The 18,958-nt window shown below is 41.1% G+C and overlaps 1 protein-coding gene across 1 annotated transcript; it reads left to right on the top strand.

The window, feature by feature from the left end:
- The first annotated feature begins 7,158 nt into the window (after nt 1-7,158).
- Nucleotides 7,159-18,540, top strand: LOC104345124 (uncharacterized). Its single transcript, XM_086468484.1, has 7 exons — nt 7,159-7,184; nt 12,074-12,224; nt 13,280-13,373; nt 14,407-14,525; nt 15,386-15,528; nt 16,230-16,427; nt 18,429-18,540. The coding sequence occupies exons 1-7, from the start codon at nt 7,159-7,161 to the stop codon at nt 18,538-18,540; spliced, it is 843 nt and encodes a 280-aa protein (XP_086324610.1).
- The last annotated feature ends 418 nt before the right edge of the window (nt 18,541-18,958 follow it).

Below are 18,958 nucleotides of genomic sequence, written 5' to 3'. Positions count from 1 at the left end.
ATGCCTTGCTAGCTGTCGAGCAAACACGCTCTTGCAGCTTCATTTTGTATTCAGTAGCTCTACAAAACAGGGAAGGCAGTGTGCAAAATGAGGAGGAACGCTACTGAAGCTCAGCTGCTGATCTTTCACAATTCAGCTGCAAAAACTATGAGGTCTGAAAGAAGACGTTCAAGTACAAGTATCAGCAGAAAATTAAACTCTTAATCAAGAGAATTACACCTGGTCACTTAGTTTTTTAATAAGTTTTGTTTGCCTGAAGAAGCGACAACAGCACATAATGTTTCCTGCTGAATATGGGGCCTACTTTTTTCCCCCGAGTCAAGGAGAAAAGAAAATTTGTATTTCCCAACTGCTGGAACACAGCATGGAGCTGGCAGAGCCAAGGCAAAGTGGAGCAGTGGAAAGATGGGTTGAAAGGTGTTTGGGACTAGTTCAGCGGCCTGGCAGGTCTGTTACTGGAGATTATAGTGGCATAAAGTATCAGCGCCTTCATAACCCCCCTTCAGGCCAGCAGTGGACTTAGCCTCTTTGAAGTCCAAAGATCAGGATGGATCTGAATAGTATGGGGTTTAATTTTTTTATTTTTTTTTCCCTTAAAGAAAAGCTGCTTCTATTACCTCATCTCTGTTAAAGCGAAAATGTAAGCAGGGGGTGGGGGAACAAACCTATGAAAAAATACAGATTTGTCTTCTGAGAGGATTTTGGATGAAAACAGCTAAAGCAAAGAGGCACTGGATGAAGTCATTCCGTTTCAAGCCAGTGGATTGCCTTTACTGGACCCTGATTGAAACTAATCAGTTGGCAGGAAAGACTAATGCGTATTGATGGCGCGCTCCCCTCGTGAGTGATTACAAACACATGCTCTGGGAAGTCCTCCAGCGGATTTGGTGTCCCGCAATACCAGAACTTGGGTGGAAGGACAGTGTTGTGTAGAATAAGGGGAAAGTACATCATCCAGCTGGAGATACTTTCAGGTCTTCTTGTCTTTTGGATATATATGAGTCAAGAATCCCTTTACTGAAGTCAGTAGACCTGATTTGAAAATAGATAGTTATATCTGTGCCTTGTTATTGTCATTCACAAAATGCTTGTTACTCAGAAATCCCCGTTTGGTGAGGCTAGCACTCACACCTGCTTAGCAGCAGGTACAAACACTTAGCTGAGAGCCAAAGGAGTGAAAAATCAGTCCCAAGAATGCTTAAATACCCCCAGTACTGCTGGAAGGAGAAGGTCATGTAGCCCTCAGGACGCATATACTGGGATACAGCAAATGCAGTCTCTGACTTTGACCAGAAACACGTTTTCATTACATTTAATTTCTTTTGGCAGGACATGCCAGTTTTGAACTTTAAATGCAGGAATTGTGGACGGCTACAATGCGTCTGTCTCCTTCCTATAAAAGAAGCACTCGAGAGAAACGAGGCTGTTTCTCCTTTCTTGTAGCACAAGGCTGCCATTTTTTCAAACTGAAAGCAAGTGGGAGCAAATTATTTGGGTTTCCTGACAAAAGCTGTATGAACACAGCACCTTTAATACAAATAGATGGTTCACCTCATAATGCTTCTCTCTCCTTTTCCCCGTGGTCATAGGAGGCCCTGCTTTCTGTTCTCAGCTAGAGAACATCTTTATTGTCCTCGCAGACAGTGAATAACAGGACGTTCATTTGAACCACTTCTTTTTTTGGCGGTAAGACTCAGGGAAAGAACAGGGGTAAAAAAAATCAGAGATGTCCGGAACAAGTTCTGCCTGTAAACATGTGTTCGTAGTTCTCAGTTCGTTCTTTGGTTGCAATGGGGGCTGGTGTCTTTGAATTTTAAACAACTGAATTATGTTTATCATTCAACTGTATTGCTTCTGCGTGCTCTCCTGTTCTTTCACTCCTTTCTTAGAGCATGTAGAGCTGAGTAGTTTTTACCATCTTGGCCCAGCAGTGGACTAACAGCAACCAGAAACGTAGGCCAGTAAAACTTATTGTATCATTGAAGCGAAAGTAAGAATGGATAGAACTTTGAAAGAGATTATGCCATGTTTTAAAGCACATTTGTACTGAAATTCAATGGTCTTCCATTGCATTTTCATCCGTATAATTATACTTAGACTCTGTTCCCCTGCCTGTCTTTGCACATTGGGTACCTGTGTGTGTGCACGTGTGCGTAAGCATGCACACAGCATACACACACATACATATGTGCACGTACAGATATACATATCTGTAAATATGCATGTAAAATGGCTGTGCTGTGCAGGTGGAGCTTGGTATATTGTGTGTGCGTGCACACAACTGAACGTGTTTCCGTACGGGAAGGAAGCAGATGTACATGTGAGGCAGGAAAGTCCTGGGGAGAAAGGGAGGGAAAGTGTGAAGTATTTCAGAGGAAAGGAAAGGCTGCCCAGTATAAAAACTTGGAGAACTGCTGGTATTGGTAATGGCAGACTGAATGATTCAAATGTATTACGAGTAGTTTTCCCGTTCCGTACTTAAAGAAATTATGTCTATTTGTCTTGAATATTTAACATATGACAACTTTGTAAAGCCAGTTTAATAAAGGAGTGCTCTAGTGACTCCTAAGTATTCCCATATTTGCAAGGTCTGAGTTTCAGGAAGGCAAGGTTTTGATGGATGAAGTGAAACAATTTTTTCAATATAATTCAGGTAATCACTTTTCCACAAAAAAAAAAAAAAAAAAAAAAGGAAACATAACTCTTCAGCAGTTGGCAGCAGTTACATAAATAAATGCAATAATTTATGAAAATATGGTAGCATCTGCAATGATGAAAGTTAGGAGAATAACCAGAGATACTGTTTCAAATGGCACAGTGTAAAAGGAAGCTTACAAGACTGCAGCAGGAAATTGTTTATCAAAATGAATTTAGAATGATTTTCCTATGATTAAAATTACCTGATGAAACTTAGATTCAATAAATTAGGAAGTACTTAATGAATGTTGCATTCCATCGGGAATTATTAACAATTAACATACGAAAAGATGAAACATGAGGTTCATAATAAAGATGTGGATGGAGGTAAAAGAGACTGCCCTCCTATCAGGGTTTTCATCTCTGGGTGGCTTCATCAAACGTCTGACCTTGTTTGTTTTGGATAAGACCTTTCAAATTTTGACAATTAGACAGAAATGGCATTTGGACAAGTGAAGACTGACGGAAAACTCATTAAAATGGATGGTGGTTTGCCTATCAATTTCAATGGGCTCTAAACCGTGACCTCTGTAAAACAATGTTCGGTTCAATCTCTTGTGAAAAATCTGGCAGGTACCTAGGAGACACCTGGCAGGTACCCTCTGGGTTTTTTCCGCATGCACATGCAAGTCCGATTCTGCTCCAGCTGAATTCAGCAGTGTTACTCTTAAGGGCTAAAAGGTTAAGCATAAGCTTATGTGCATCTCCGGATTAGAGATGCCATAATTTCGTTCAATATAAAAATCCGTGCTTTAAGGTGAAAGCAGAAATAAATCTCATCTCAGTGAGACATATAATGGGAGAAAGCATTATTGCGCATCAATCAACAGGAGTGCTGTGTGCCACTGAATTCACTTGGGATGCAATTTTGTTTTCTCTTTCACACAGATAAGTTGCAAGAGAAGGCAAGCTATGGTGGTTATTATTTTCAAAAGAAACTTTTGAGAAAAAACCTCAAAACAATACTTAGATGTGATCTTTCTTTAGTCTCAGAAAAAAGTCTACTTCATCCAGAAATTGTTGACCTACATTTAATAAAATGTAATTTCTAATAAGAAAAGTCAGAATTCGTACTGAAATAAGGCTCTCCTAAACCGAATAAAAATGCCATTTTTCATTCTCTAAACGTATCTTTTTATGGCTCGATCCAAAGACCATAAAATCGATGGAGAGACTCAGTCTTCAGGGCCAGATATGGTCGTTATGACTTGCAAGCCCACTGTTCTTCCTGAAGAGAAAACCAAGCTTTGGTACTTGTTGCTTGGTTACAGCCCCCGCAACCCTCTTGGAATTCAGGGGGTTTTAACACATATATAGTTTTCACTTCAATTATTTATGCAGTTAGTTGTTGATTTCTTTTTGTCCAGTAACCCTGATGAAATGTTTTAGTAACTCTGCTCTTCTTCTAGCCAAGGCTTTGTTCTGCTGTACTTGGCTTTTCCCTGTGAATGCTCCCAAAGTCCTGCCAGTGGGAGTCAAACAGTTTACTGGAATCCTGAATGGGCAGGACAAAAAGACAGTTGTTGCCTAGGTAACGCAGCAAAATAACCGGTTAGTTTATGCAAGTGTGCCTGCTTATCTGCTGAAGCACAGATGAGCTTGTGTGTTAAATGTTGTGTTCCTTTTCTGGTGCTTCCTATGAGTATCCATCCAGGTTACACTAATGAGATATTCAAAGAAATTCTCTCTCTGATTCATCCAACACGAACGCTGTGGATTCCTGGATACAGTTGAATCAGGTAAGTTCAATGTAGAAATTAACTTTCTGCTGTCACTATAATGTTGTTAAGCTTCAGATCTGATTTTACTGCTGGTGGCATCAGCCTAATGGTTCGATATCACCAATAAGTATCAGGCTAACACTAAGTAAAGTAAGAATTTTACATAAAGAACATGAAATTACATCAACAAGCTGATTTTTACAGGCTGCTGTATCCCTGAATCAGAAAAACGTTATAATAGAGAAGAGTCATTTAAGTATTCTTTAACGATGGTTAGCATAATGTCAGATCAGAAGAACTCAGCCAATTAAATGCATAGACTTTAAAGCCAGATTGTTCATCTGGTCTGATCTTAACGAAGTCAGCCTCCGTGAATCCTGTATGAATGCCGACCCTATTCACATTAATAGAATTTTTCCTGTTGACTACAGCAGTGCCAGGATTTCATGGTCTGAGCATTTCAGTTATTTCTGTATAAAAGGGGGGAGGGATAATATGATTTCCTTTCTCCTCCTCTTTGTCTGCCTGCTCTGTCGAATGAGACTACAAGCTCTCTGGAGCAAACTCTAAAATAGTGCCCAGAGCAACAGGACCTCTTATGGCCTTACAGCAGTCATCATAACTGGAATTGTTTCCGTCGTTAATCAGATCTCGGGATGAGACATATTCTGCCTGGATCGTACATAGTTCAGGTACCTGTAGGACACGCAGGGAAGCATCCAATCAGTCAAATGCAGATGGGAGACACACATGGTTGAGACCGATGCCCGCCCTGTATTTGCCCTGCTCAGCCGTTTTAAAGACAAAATTACTGGTCAAAATTGGGTAAAGTGGGAAAAACCGTGTCTTTCTTGCAGGGGTGGGACCTGCTGCTGAATTTCTTGGCAGAAGCACATTTTTATGGTCGGGTTGTAAAGATCTGAAAAATAGTGTTTATCATGGAAAGGCCAACACTATCTTAAATATGTCATTTCGCTGAAACAGCACATAGATAATTTTCCCTATGCTTTATGAGGAATGTATTCACCATAGAAGGTCTGAAACTGTGATGTGGACCAATACTTTTGGAAAAATGGTAAGTAGAAAGGCCCCAAATTACTGTCTTGTTTAATTTAGAAATAGAATTTATTCTTTTTTTTCTTAGCAGTTAGAGAAAAGGTACACTCAGGTGACCTGATGGAACTCTTAATACCCTGTCCTCTGCCCACCCTGTAACAAACTCAGTTTGTACCACCTGAAGTTTTAGTGAAACCTGTGTGGAATGACTGCTTTGTTAAATTTCAGGTAACGATCTGATGATTTAACATTTGGATCCACAAAATACCTCTGCATAGAAGCTGTGATTTTCTGATAACTATTATGCTCCTGTACTTTGCTGGCACAGTAAAGTTTGCCACCAGAATTTCTGTGAGAATGTTTTGGAGACTTCAGTCAGACTGTTGGGGAAAGCACATGCATTTCTATACAGTAAGATTTTGTAATGACCAGCTTTTGTAATGACCAAGAAGAAAAGAGAAATCTGAAGGAAAGGGAGGATAGGGAATAATTTTTCTGTGAAGAAATGGAAAGGTAGTCTGAACCATAGAGGTTTGTGACTATACAGTATTTCCAGTTGAATATCCCTAGGCAGAGGGGTTTGCTGTGTACTTTTTTCGACATTGATCTTCATCTATTTATCCCCTCTTCTTTCAGTATGGAGCCTAGGAGTTCAAGTGAAGAAGGAGCTATGCCTGTGATGCGGGAGGTGCAGATCAATAGGGCATGATTGACTGTTCTATTATAACCCTACACAGCACAGCACCGAAACTTGGTTCCCCTAACTACTGTTGAGTATAAAAGCCATCTGTAAACTTCAGTAGGGACTGGCCAATGCCCATAACAATATCGGGCTGCTGCAAGTCCATCAGTGGCTCACTGCCAGCATCCACGCTTTGTCTGAGGGAACCAAATGAACATTATATCAAACACATTTTGAAGCAAATAGCTTCACTAGACTTATTCTCAGAACCTACAGCTTTAATGTTTTAAGAAAAATATAATATAAATATAGACACAAAACTGACCTGTCAGTTCTGACCAAGAGAAGAGTCTTTTTTTTTCCTTCTCAGATGCAAACTCGAAGAAGGAATCTGGGAGATTGCTTATAAAATGGCTGAGCACCTTCAAATGAGGCAAGGACATTCAACAGAGTGAAGAGACACTCCTGAAGAACTTTCATGAATGTTACATAAAATATGAAACTCTTTAAGCACCTATTTTCTTTTCATCCAAAGTTCTTGGATAAATTAATAAAGCATTTAACAGCCATTAATGAAGCAGAGGATCTTTTAAGCAAAGCAAACACAAACGTCAAGCGGGCGGAACTGTGGAAGCAATTCAGAAAAGTGAAGTCGCTGGCGTGAGCCCACCAGAGATTCATCTGGATGATCATGTGTCTTGCTACAGGTATCACCAACCTCTCTTTAGGCACCTTCTGGAAAGACGGTTCGTTGATACCGGCTAGATCAGCACAGGAATTTGTTTGATGTGCTTAAGAGATTGGTAACAATAGCTCCTAAGATGACTGTGTTGCGAGGTGACAGCGTTTCCTTGGAGACAGGGAATCCATACAGCCCCAGCCAGGATCCTTGCAGGTTACCTCTCTTCAGAGGGTGTAGAACTACCTGTCTACGCAGGGGCAAAGATGGGAAGATAAGCTTTGACTGTAGACACGTAGCCTTATGCGAGATGTGAGGATTTGATGCAGGAGCAAGACATGTCTGAAAGGTAGGAGGGTGAAAGAAGAGCAGTAACTGTAGTCATTGCACAGCTGGCTTGACATGCTTTGACAACAAAGATAGTGTTACAGGATTGAGTGTCTTTTTAAAACGTACCGACCTGTATTGCTGATGGAGATGGTTGTGCAGTGGAGACAGGAAGAAAAAATGACTTTTTTTTCTTGGTGTCATTGGCTGATTACTGAAATACAGAAGTCGTCTCAACAAAAATGTATAATTTGTTGTAAAAGGCACATAGATTGAGATGTGGAGCTTGTATCCTTGCAAGTCAGATCCATGAAGAGCTGCATGGAATGTTAGCTAATATGCTAGGAATGTATAATTGTCGATAAGACCTAATTATGTCTTTGGAGGGGGGCAGTTTTATGATGCATAAAGCAAGATAATTGACGATACAGCTAGCAGCAAGGAGGCATTGTAACCATAACTTACAGGTGTGTTTGTCACTAAATTATGTTCTAAAGAACTGCTTCAAAATGTTCCATAATGTCTCATAAAAGTCCTATAAAAAAAAAGTAATTGAAAGGTAATAGAGCATGGAAACAGTATGTCCAAGTCCTCTACTATTCTAAGTTCAGAGAGTTCTCATAATGAATGTTTGCAAACAAGCAACAGCTGCCACGTAGCAGTAAATGGTGTGCATTTTTAACAAAGCACAGCCTGAGTTCTGAGTTTGCTGTCTTTTAAATACCTATACAAATGGCATTTGTAAGTTAACCCAGCAGGTCTTTCATGTTGATCAGCTTTGGCACGTGCAGTTGACTGAAACAAATAACTGGGTGTTTGTATCATGCAAGCAGTTTGTGCAAGTGGTTTGGACGGATCCATAACGGGCTCTCTTTGAGCCTATGCAAAATCAGCAGCTGTGACCCAGAGCTCTGACTCTTTGCTTTGGGAGGATTTATCGCCCTTTTCGTAGTTTATTTGGGTTTGGATTTTTTTCTGTTTCTTGAAGATGAGGATACATCTTAAAATACATTAAATTATAAATACATAAAGTAATACTTAAAATACATTAGATTTGGTTCCTTTACAATGGTCCTTGTTTCTCACTTTCATGGTAGCAGGGCTGAAAGAGCTTGGAGTACTTTGCTGTTAAATAGCAATCATCTGACCAACCACACGGGAGCACGGGCCTTTCCAACATCTATGTTCTGTGATTTGGTGGGATGTAAAGCTATAGCAAGCACCGCAGGAATTCTGACTCTGAATATGTGAAGAGGTAGTATAAATAGCCCTGCTGCTTGTTCCCAAATCTTTTATCAAGGGCATTTCAGATCTACAGGGAAAGCAGCCGTGGTTCAGTGAACGCTAAGCCTGCTCGAGGCTGCTGATTCATGAAAAGTAGCTGGGGATGAGACTACTGGAAGCTAGAGCAGACCCCCAAGCTGCTCAAAACCCTGGGATAAAAGCCTTTCAAATCCCAGTTGAGAGTTTGCTTTTAACCTTCTTTATCTTTACTCCTCTTCCCCTGAGCTTTCCATTTGCCATTTTCTGTGAGGCAAAGCTAAACCTGTGCTGTAGAGTCTAAGATGTTTGTTTATCAGGGCTGAGGGTTATATCAGGAGAAAGGAGACTTTTGACTGACCATCTTTTCTTAATGGCCAAATATCTAAAGTAATGCACAGGAGGAATGTTTTTAGCTCAGCATATCTTTAACAGGTATAGTTCCAGAAGTAGCTCAGCTATAGCTCTTCAAAGAATTTATTTAATGAACTTTTAATATATCCAGTAGCAACTTCTCTTCGCGAAGAGCTGTCCAGTGCCTCGTTGTCCTCTCCTGCTGAGACATGAATATGCACTCCAAGTCCCTGGAAAAGTGGGCTAAAACATTTTAGCTGAACCGTTTCGCATTATATCTGTTCTGCTCTTTTGGCAGAAACTCACTCACAAAATCCTGTACCAGTGATAGAAAATAAAACATAAAGTTCCAGACTCAATATGTGATAGATAAGACTTCTCCAATCAGGTGGGTAGTGAGATTTCTATTGGGAAGAGTGACAGAAGGAAGCATTTTTCAACTCAAAACTGCCCAAGTTTAATAAGCACCAGCTGGAGACTTTTCTGAAGAAGCAAGTGCAACACTGCTTTTCTCTCCCTTGCTTTGTTTTCCGAACTATTTTGCTGCAAAATTGATGCAAGAGAAATGGCAATGAATGAGGCAGGATGCAATTCCAAGCAATTACAGATCACGCAATACATGAAAGTAACAAAATTTTCTGCCCTGATTGTGAGGCCCTTCGGCTGGATATGAATCTCCAATGACACCTCTGGGAGCAGCACACTAGATTATGTCAAGCATTAGGGGGAAAAAAAATTAGATTCATGATGTCTGTCCAGGTTGAGTCATTTCCTCTCACTTTGCCTGCAGTGAGGAATTGGTGGTTATCATAAATCATAGACCTAAACTCCTATGAGAGAGGAATTAATTTCACTAATGGAAACCCTCTGTGGCAATAGCATTCCTCCTTTCTCTCTCTTCCAGGGGTAGGGGAGTATCTGGGATGTCTTTTAAGCAGAGTTACTTGACTGAATTTTAAGAATCCCATAAAAAAAGGATTGGAAATGAAGCTTAAAATGATAAAAAGGGGGAAAAACCTTGTGTGCGACACAAGTTAGCCTCAATGCCTATTAGTTTCAGGTGGCGTGAACCACAGTCCACCCTGTCTACATGAGGAGCCCCCAGGCTTTCCTGAGAGAAGATAGAACTTCAGGGCATCTGAAGTTTAATGAGGAGGATCCCACTTCAAGTGCCTAAAGGGTGCTTTGAAATAGCTGGACTTCTGATCGCTTTAAAAGAACTCAGGGAAATTATTCTGTTCCATTCTGTTCATTCAAATGTAGAAAATCGCCATTTCATCTAAATAATTCAACAAACAAACAGATTGCACAAAGCAATTCTTTGCTTGCACCTTGAAATCTAGAGTGCTGCATATGAGCAGCACAGGGGTAGCATGGACTGGGGGGATAAGCAAAAGTATTCGTGAGTAACCCAATGTGCTTTATGTATTTTCCTCAGTGGAAGCCCCAGTGGGGAATTGAGTGGCTGAAACACTTCATAAACTGGAAGGAACGAGTACCGAAGAGCTACTGAATTTGTCAAAACATTTTCCATATCTTGGAAAATCGTGCACTCTATAGAGTTTGCTGATAAAAGCCGCACTTCATCAAGACATCACTGTCAGACGTGCGCCTGTGAAACAAGTCTGCTTCTCCTCCCACTGACATCTTGGCAGAATTTTCATAGGCAACAAAATGCTCTCAACTTCCGAACTGCAGTCCGAGTGCATTTGAGTCCAGCGGGCTTTAAGGGCAGAATATTCAGAAGTGCTGAGCTTGCTCAGCTTCCCTTAAAGTCACCTATGGTTTATTAAGGCTGGTTAAAAGGAAAAGCCGTAAGGCATGAAGGGAGGAGTGGTTCTGTATGTCCGTACTGTTGTAGGCAGTCTGTGAGCACTTTCAGGCAATAGCCAGGAAAGATGCAGCACTGGGTTTTGCTGGCGTTTAAACAAGGCAAAACAACTTTACCAAGGTCAACAGCGTATGTCTCTTCAGGATTATTTGCCAATACTCTGTAACTGTAGTTTTAACTGATGTTCTATTTAGCTTGTCTGTTACACTCAGTATGAAACTTTCATTACCATCCTCGCTAGACAATTTTAAAGCTGCGTTTTTATTCTCCGTTTCTGCTCCTGACTGTAATTGTTTTAATGGTGCTTACTGACAGCTGATACTTTCTGGCAAGCTCTCACCGAGCTTGTACGGTGAAAGTCAAATTATAGTGCTGCATGCAGACACTTACTAAATTAAAATTATTTTTTTTAAGTGTTCCATAGTAAATTTCTAAATTGCAGCTGCCAGTCTGCAAATCATTCAATCTCTCTGAAACACAATTGGAGAAATTGTATCGTTTGAGGTATATAAAATGGACTTTTGTCTATGTTTAGCTCCTATCTGGGGCTAAACTATAGCTGTTGCTCTGTCACCCGATGACCTGTCCCCAGCCAAGAAGGGGAATCGGGAAAAGGAGAGAAGACCCATGGGTTGAAGTGAAAACAGATTTAACAAAACAGCCCTACTACAAACCAGACAAAGTTATACTCAGCCCCGTGAATATACAGCGGCCACAATGAGGAGGAGAACAGTCCTCAGGAGCAGGGAGAAGCCAGAGCAGAAGCAGCTGAATGAGGAGCAGGAAAAGCCTCCCCTGCCCTCAGCAAACCGCCCCCTTTGTGATGAGCAGATGTTTCTGGTGCGGGATACACCCGTGAGCCAGCTCGGGTCAGCTGCCCCGGCGTTTGGCCCTCCCAGCCGAAGAACCTGGCCGAGGGCCTGCATGCCAGGGCTGACCCAGAATTCTATCTCAGCAAAACCAGGACAACTTTTGGGTGTTCTTAGGCAATGAACTAGTGAAGCACACAAGCACGCGATTTCAAGACTCTATTGAACAAAGTTCAACTCTTCTCTGGAGCCTTGATATTCTGCTAAAATGTAGTCGTTTTAATTGAGGTGTCTTTTCATACAACCCGGATCCATAAAAGCAGAGCTATACGGGGTAGAAGGGGACGTATCATGCCATTGAACAAGTTCAGTTCTTCATTTTCTCCGAGAATGAGTTTTTCTGACAAACTGCCAGTAAGTTCCTCTTTCTAATGTTTGGGCATGTCTGTGATAGCCTCGTACGTGGAAGTAAATGGAACTTGGGTGAGAGATCCCATTAAGGGACTAGAGGGGGTTACCTATGGTTTGCTCTCAGGATCATGTGGCTATTGTCCGGTGGTAAACCCTCCCCCTTGCTACTCGGTATTTTCTGTTGTTCTAAAATAGTTTGCATTTCTCTGAACAGATTTGATTACTAGTTTAACATCTCTTCTCTAGTTCCTCAGGTCTGACTACAACCGATCAAAAGTTCTGTAAATCCTATTCATCCTGCTGCTCCCTCCTAAGCAATACACGCACGATTCCACCGGTTTTATCGCAAAACAGAGGAATCATCAGGCAGAACTGTGATTCTGGGCTCCCTTCCCCAGTAAGTGTTTGGGTTACCAGTCTGGTTACGAGTTTACAGAAGAGAAATGCTGACAAAGAGTAACTAAGGCAGAAATCTCTTCCTCTACTTTGAAGCTGATCATGTTTTGCCACCTTTTGTCTTCCAAAGCTAGGTCAGATTATAGATAAAATTGTGTGATATATGGTGTCATCAGTGGCAAGGGATTTGACTCAGCCCTTGAGCACTATGCACAGAACTGGATGCAATGGGCAAGTACATAAATCCTGAAGAGGCTGCGTGCATTTGCTGTAAAATGCCCTAACCAGGAGTGCTATGAAAGGTAACAATACAGATATTCTGCGAGAAGACCTCTCTCCAGTATTTGAACCAATTCGTAGAATCAAACCAGAATGGGCTGTGGTAAACTACACCAAAACTGTGAATTCCCACAGCATTTACCAGCTTCTGGATGTGTCTCTAACTGGATGGGATGAGTCAGAGGTGTGTGTTCCATGTCTCCTCACCCCCCCCCCCTCAACTCCACCAACATGGTTTCCACTGAAAGATGCTGGAAGCTCCAGCAAGTGCCAAGCTGCGTTGCACTGAGCGGTTCCCCCGCTGTAGGCAGTCGCGGTGCTGTCTCCGTTGGGCACGCCACAGCTCACACCCACTCCACGCACCACAGGCGGAGTTCGAGACTTCGTTCCTTGCTCCCTCCTGGGAGACTGATGCCCTGGAAATTATAGAATGTATTTTAGTGGAAAAGCAAAATGGGCAGAAACCTCATGTTCTCAAGTGCAGTGGCAGGTTTTCTGTATTTCAATTTAGTGCCTTGGTTGCATTCAGGATGTATTGTATGTAAGTTTGTCCAGAAATGTGTTTACAGGCATATGTGTACACAAATGCATGCCATTGTATCCTCACTTCCATACGTCATTTTGCTATTTGCCAGATGGTGTCAAGACAGAAGACATTGTAAACATGTATGAATATTATTTCTGCTGTAATAAGGCCAGAAATATGAGAAAATTACAATGCTAGAAGCTGAAAAACATTAACTGATTCTTTTATATCTTTATTTTGCTTTCTTAAAGCTTCCTTCTGATTCCTTTAAGTATCTCAGCTGGTGTGACATAGAAGAACATGATGTTCGAGGAAGTCAGCTTCGTTGTCCCCGAGTAAGAGAAGGTAAAGATCAAAAAGACTTATTCACATTTAAGCCTTAACTCTGTTTACTCAAACGAGATGTCCTTAAACGTGATGAGTTTAAACGATGGAGTTTGACGTTGTTTTGAAAAGGGGCGGGATTTCATCCCATATCATACATGGCGGCTTTTGTTAAACGCTAGGAAAAATACGCTTCGTAATTTTGAAAATAGGGAATAAAAACCAGAACTGTGATTTGAAAATTTTTCGTATTGATGTGGTGTCACTTGCTTCTATCAAAAGTTCATTAACATTTAAATACTGCTCAGAATGCAATAGCCGTATGCCAGACAAGAAACCAAGAGTGAAATCCAGTCCTGCAAACAGTGGCACGTTTATTTTATTTTAAGACTGAATTGGCCCAATTACAATCCATAGACACACTGAAGAACAGAGGATGAAGGGTGGATTTTAAAATCCAGTGTTTGCATGTTTGGCACTAAACGGTGGGAAAGTTCCACACTGTCCTTGCTTTAGTTAAGGATTTGAAGATGTCCATAGCTCTAAGCGTTTCAGTAGACCTTACGACTTCAAGTCTTCAGTGTGTGTCATTCTTAATACAAATGAGGTGTTGAGTGTGGCTATTGATCCCAGTTGCAGTTGGTGTCAGTGGACTGGAAGTTACGAACATATCCCTGTCTCAGGACAATTAAAGGATAAGTACGTAACCATTACATCAGCTCATAGCATGTGAAAGAATATGTAGAAACAGTATGTTAGAACTCAGATGCTTATGCTCAACCATTTAGAAAAAGCTTTTATTCTGAGCTGTAGAAGAAATGTCACTTACTAACCATGTACCAAATCATCACGACCTTAGATTGCTTGCTGAATTATAGGCCCAGAAATGGTAGAAAAATCTTCACATTAATTTACTTCTTAGAAGCCTGGAAACCTGCACACCTATAATATTATATATATTTCTACATTTCAGATATCTTCCCAGTCCTATGTATAATCTTTCAGCAATAACTAAGTGCCGGTTCCGTATCACATCCACTTTTTTTCTGAGCAGGGCCTTCAAAAGAAGAGCTGTTTTTCAGAGGAGAAGAACATACTTTGAAAAAAAGAAAACAAGTAACTGACACAGAGAAGTGGCAAAAGAAACTGCAAGAGAACTGGGAAAACTGTGCGGTAAAACTTTCTCATTGACTCTTTGTACTGTAATAGTAAATAAGCCAAATAATAATGTACCAGCTGCTCCTGGCAGTTGGCAGCATTAAAGCTTAGGTTGGCACCATGACATTGTAAACCAGAAGGTTTTTACGAGCTGGAAGAAACACTGGAATACATTGTAATTTGGGTTCTGACCCTGTGCAGAGAGTCAACTCCTGTGTTGTGACAGGGCTTCATTTGGGCAGATAAGAACTAGTGACATTCCTTGCCCGTCTAGTGCCTGATGGTAAACGAACGGTTAGAGAATGGAATAGTTTAATTTCAGCTCTTTCACTCTCTCCTTATACCAGCCTGAGCAGTTCTTTTGGCTAGAGGTGCTACATTACTGCTGGTTCTGATCAGCAGTAAGTTACGACCTCCCTAGGATCAGGCAGTAACTTAATCTAACTGAGACCCAGCGGTGTGGATCGTGCCTCTCCCTGTGCGTGAGCACTGGGGAATGTTGATATCTGGCTACCACTGCGCTTTTTTTCCAGATGAATTTAGAGGCTGAAACAATAAGCCACGATCACTTAGTCCTGCTTCTTCCACCCAGAGCACACACGCAGGCATGCCCACTCGAAGAGGAAGGAGGGGCTGGGCAGTAAGAGTCACATGCGTAAGAGATGGTTTCTTTCTTCTTTATTCACGAGGAATTAACGCAGTGCATCGCTGTGATTCGAAGGTGAATCTGGCAGTTGGCACCACAAATTGGGATAAGAGCAGGATGATAAAACAGATTCACCTGTTAACTAATTCTGACATTGGAAAGATTCAATGATACAGTTATTAGAAAGCAAGAAAAAAAGATGTGATTTCACTTATTTTTCCTTTCCCAGGAGCTGAACCTTTCATTCCAAGACCTGGGTGATCTCTACCAGGTGGAGAACTTCAAAAGGATTCTCCAAAGATTAATTCGTGTGGAAAAACTTTGGTTGGTGGACAATTCTTTGACAGACCTAAGTGCCATAAGGTTGCCAAGGTAGACAAAATGTCCTGTTTCTGTTTTTATGCAATATTATAGAAATCCAAACTAGTGTTTACTTAAGTAATAGCTGGAGCAGACTCTTGAGAACTGCAAAATACGGTATTTTGGGGGGTGTTAAGTTGGGAATCCATCGGTATATTGCTATTATGAGTTCATGCTGTTCCCAAGTTGAAAATACTCAGTAAGGAGGTCAGGTGATGTATCCTTTGTTCCTGGTGGATAACTCATGAGTCTCATCAAGTTCAGCGATATTTTTGCTAAAAGAGAAAGTTGTTGAAAACTGAAGCAATCTGTATGAAGAGATGGTGGAACACAACCCAGGCACAGAGGCCAAGTGTGACCGTGACAACTCTATTTTTACAATCCATCTATGGCTACTATGTTGTCGTATGCCTAGGTATACGGAAGGTTGCAATATTGAGAACAGAAATAGTGATGTATTCTTTGTACAATATAGAGAAAGCTGAGAGTATAAAGCACAGGGATCTGATCTTGCAGTCCATGGGCAGGCAAAAATAGCGCGAACGTAAAACTGGTGTGAAAGCGGGTCTCGAGGAATCAAGTTTTTGTATCTCTCATTCGAAGCCCTAAGTTGCCATGACTTTGATTACATGAAGGGCCATTCCCTGTGTTGGCTTACAGGTATATCCTGTTATGGATGTAATCAATGATGTCATATGCTTTGTACTTTACAGATGCAGAGAACTAAATGTCAGTAAAAACCACTTTACATCCTTCAAACAGCTGCCAAAGATACCTCAGATTCAGCACTTATCACTCGCTGAAAATAACATTATGACACTAAGTGGAATATCAGACTTCAGACATACCCCACTTGAATCCCTTATACTCAAGAGGAATCCCTGTGAATTTCAAGAAAGATACAGACAACTGTAAGTCTTACCATCTCGTGGTAAGTTGATCAACAATGAAAGTTGATCAACACAAAGAAATGTTTGTGAGAGAGTTCAAAAGGAATAGGATCTCATCTGCAACAAGCTCTCCTGAGCAATGTTTTTAGCTTCCCATAGTTACAGCTATCATAAATGCTCCAGGAACTGGAGCTGGTGAACCAGTATCTTGTAATAGCCACAAAATATTCAGAAACTGCCTAGGAGGCTTTCTGATCACATGACTGGCAGTTCTTGAACTGAACTAAGTCCATGGATCAAGTTTAGAGACAGTGAGTAGGGCAGATAAATTAGATTCCCTTTTATTAATAGAAACTACCTATTACTCAAACTCTCTTCAGTCTCATTGCATCCCTCGTGTATTCTGAAAGGAGTCTGAATTGCATTACATGTCAGAGATGGAATCAGAAGGATATGTTGAACGATGGGAGCTAAAGCAAGAGAAAACTAAGTTACCTTTGTTTGATTTTTCTGGATTCTCTCCTCTCTCTGTGGCAGCACAGTGGAAGTTGCTCTGGCTCGAACACCCCGCTCAGTGTCTGTCGCAGGCAGCGCAGTGTAGTCTAGACTTAACAGAGCTGCCTCGGACCCTGGAAATGAAAATTCAGATCCAAGATAAAGTAGAGAATTCAGGGGAAGAGAATTGATTTTAAGTCTCATTCATGTTTTGCGCTCACACCCCTATTCCCTTCTTCCCCAGTTGCTTTGACTCCAAAACCCTGTTGCCAGGAAAAAAAAATTGCACACGGGTCAGCAAGGGGATTGAAGCGTGTTCCTTCTGAACTCCAGAAATCTGCGTGGTTGCTTGTTTTTCCCCACTACAAACACAGAGTCACGTCAGCCATCTGCAGAAAGCATTGTTGATATTTTTGAGATAAACCTTACAGCACGTGTCTAAGAAGTCATCTCGTCCTGGGAGGGTCAGAAAAAAGGAGAAGTTTAAAAGAAAGTGTGGAATGAAAACCTTTCTGAGCTTCCAGTGTGGTTTTTCCTTCAGGCTAGCAGGCATCCCTTTGACAGTGTGATGGTGATGCTTGTGCCTTCTAAAGGTAGATAGGCAGATGTCAACGTGAAAGTTAAAAAGTAAATTTAAAATGATGGATTTCACGTTGTATTTGCATATCAAAAGGTCCAGGAGAGCACAAGCTGAAAAGCACTTTTTAACAATTACTAGTTATGTTTCTGCTCCCAGTCCTACCAGCTCTTAAGGCAATTAAGTTTTGGTATGACTCTGGTATTGCTTTCACTGCCAGCGTTGGAAGATAGAATGAATAATTTTCAGGCATAGGTAAAGCCCTGAGTTACATGCTGAGAGTGAGTCCACCCTCGCAGGAGCAAATACCGTAGCATGTGGGTTAATGCCCTGTGCAATGCTTATGGAGGGGCTACGACTCCCGCAAACTTCTCTGAAGAAGAAAACAGCAGTCTCCACCTCCGAGGGTAGAGATGCTGATGTGCTGTTCAAAAGGGACGCTGCACTGGGAGGTAGAGCTGTTCATTTTGGTTTGGCATCATACCCGCAAAACAGGGACTTTTTTTCTTTGGGAGAAACAGAAGTGCAAAGGGGTTTGCAGAGAGCCAGGTTGCTTTGTCACAGAAGGATAAAAGTTGAGTTGCTCTTCCTGCAATCTGGATCTTTGCTTTTCAGCAGTCTAGGAAATTCAGTCTGGGCTAACACCGTGTCCTCTCTTGGTCATTAGACCAGTGGTTTGGTTCTACTCTATTAAAACTGCAGCTACTTGCAGTGCTTTACTGAGTCTAAGGATATAAAACGTGTGCACAGAGTGAAGCCTGAAAAAATTTAATTAGCTCTTTATCAGATAAATTCTGCAGGAAATGATAAATCAAGATTTCCAACAATAGAAATCTAATTGGGATATGTTTGAATCTACTGTTTGGTTTTTTTATCAGTGTCTATTTTGTTCTCAACATTTCCCGAGATTATTTATCTCAATTTCTATTTTTCTTTTGTCTCTCTTCAAGCGTATTCTCCAGTTTGCCAAATCTGAAAATGCTGGATGGTATCCCAAAACTGCCAGAGGACTGTTCACCCCCAGATATCAGGGTTTTTTTCAAAATGTGTACTATACTGTAGCACTGTATTTTTGTAGGATCACAACTGGGCTAGAATCACCTCGCTTAAAAAACACGACAAATCTTGTGTATGGATGCTACTGTTCTTTTCTGATCAAAGAGATATTGAAGCAGAAATATAATTTTTCTTTGAATGCGTTGGTGATACCACAGACTTCAAGTGAGTATGGATAAATGATAGGTAAATAAGACATAATGTGTATACCGAGTGTCATGAGTTTGTTGTATTAAAAGTATTGGGTGACTTCCTTGTCTAGGAACTCTCTGTAGACAGCAGCTCACAATTATTGACTCCCACTGCATTTACCTAAAACATGTCCAAGATCAGATCACATGTTCACTATGGGAAATGGTACAGGGATTAACATCCAAGCTGCGAAGGAAAGGAAGAAAAACCCTGAATTAACGAACAGGCTATG

The sequence above is a fragment of the Leptosomus discolor genome, chromosome 7 (assembly GCF_034619465.1).
Source record: "Leptosomus discolor isolate bLepDis1 chromosome 7, bLepDis1.hap2, whole genome shotgun sequence".
NCBI lineage: Eukaryota > Metazoa > Chordata > Aves > Leptosomiformes > Leptosomidae > Leptosomus > Leptosomus discolor.
The sequence above is the reverse complement of the archived record's forward strand: the minus strand, read 5'-3'. Positions and strand labels throughout refer to the sequence as shown.